This window comes from Trichechus manatus, unplaced genomic scaffold, assembly GCF_000243295.1.
Source record: "Trichechus manatus latirostris isolate Lorelei unplaced genomic scaffold, TriManLat1.0 scaffold00037, whole genome shotgun sequence".
Taxonomy (NCBI): domain Eukaryota; kingdom Metazoa; phylum Chordata; class Mammalia; order Sirenia; family Trichechidae; genus Trichechus; species Trichechus manatus.
Window position 1 is genome coordinate 13,945,476 of NW_004443973.1, and position 1,479 is coordinate 13,946,954.

Below are 1,479 nucleotides of genomic sequence, written 5' to 3' on the forward strand. Positions count from 1 at the left end.
GCATTGGGAACCTCACTCTTATCAGTTTGATGTTGAGAGGAAATAGCTGCAAATTCAATGTTTCCAATATTCAAAATCCCAGCCAAAATTCTGTACACCGAGTGCACCTCCTGAAAAGGACATCGAGAACCAGGTTTGAAGGTCATTGCCAATCAGAACAATGAAACACTAGCCCTGTGGTGGAAACTGCAGTTGTGCACCAAAGTCCATTCTCTCCCTTATCCTGTGCAAACAGACAGAGAAATTTCCCAACCTCCCTTGCAGTTAGGGTGGCCCTGTAATTAAATTCTTACCAATGGATGCTGTCGACCAGTGATGGACAGGACCTGCTCTGTGACCTGAACCACTTACCTTGGAATTGTTATGTAAGAGAGAACTGAACTTCTTTGTCCTTTAAGAGACTTTAGCCTTTTACCCTAACTAATACCAGCTCCCAAATTTAGGAATGGTCCTTTCTTCAAAGCCAGAGAGATGTTTCCTTAGCCTCTTCTGAACATTAAACCAGTTGCTGTTGAGTCAATTCCAATTCACGGCAACCCCATGTGTGTCAGAGTAGAACTGTGCTCCATAAGGTATTCAATGGCTGATTTTTCAGAGGTAGATCACCAGCTGTTTCTTCTGAGGTGCCACTGGGTGGACTCCAACCTCCAACCTTTTGGTTAGTAACCGAACATGTTAACTGTTCGCACCACCCACAGACTCCCTTTTGAAAGTAGCTTTTATGAAACAGCTGAAAGGACATCCATTGATGACTCCATTAATGAATATTTTGAAGTTCAACGATGTATATGGTTATGAATGAGGTCACGAAATATTTTGAAAGACTCACTGGAAATCATCTAAGTCCTATTTTTTATATTGAAAGTTGAATACATAAGTAGCATTCTTGATAGAAAAAATAAAGTACCTTTACTTATATAAGCATTTGCATTTTCTGCAGGTAAGATAATGAAATACACAGCCAAGAAATTTCTGTATTTTATATAGAGAGATAGAGAAAAATACTTCCATAAAAAATACTTAGGCAGGGAACTTGATTTAGTACTATGCATAGCAGCAAACTGATAAGAACTGTCATTAAGCCACTAATAAAGCATTGCCCTCAAATTGAGCCGTCCTGTAAACATCACTCGGTAAAGCCAAAAACACGGACAGTAACAGTGACATCTGCTGGATACCTGACAATGCTACACAGACAAATGAGAATTCAAAACTGGCTTCTGCAATGGATAAATATTGTCCTTCAAACTTCTAAATCAAAGCCAAGATGTCATGCTTCTGCCTTTAAGAATCACTGTTTTAGTCACACAACTTAAGAAAGGCTAAGGAGAAGACCTTCCAAATGGGTTTTTGGGACTTGCCTGGATTTAACATGACAGCACCACATTACCTTGATCAATACAGTGTGAGGTTGCTGAATGTACCGAGCGACTTCCCACAGAGGCAGATCCCAGAGGGTAAAACAGAGACTCTACAGCC

At 40.2% G+C, this 1,479-nt stretch overlaps 1 protein-coding gene across 1 annotated transcript in view; it reads right to left on the reverse strand.

Moving 5' to 3' along the window:
• Window positions 1–1,479, reverse strand: part of MYO3B (myosin IIIB) — a 532,652-nt gene that overhangs the window by 310,799 nt on the left and 220,374 nt on the right. Inside the window, exon 14 of the mRNA XM_012555289.2 lies at window positions 12–110. Coding sequence (XP_012410743.2) covers window positions 12–110 — 99 coding nt within the window. The remainder of the gene's footprint in view (window positions 1–11; window positions 111–1,479) is intronic.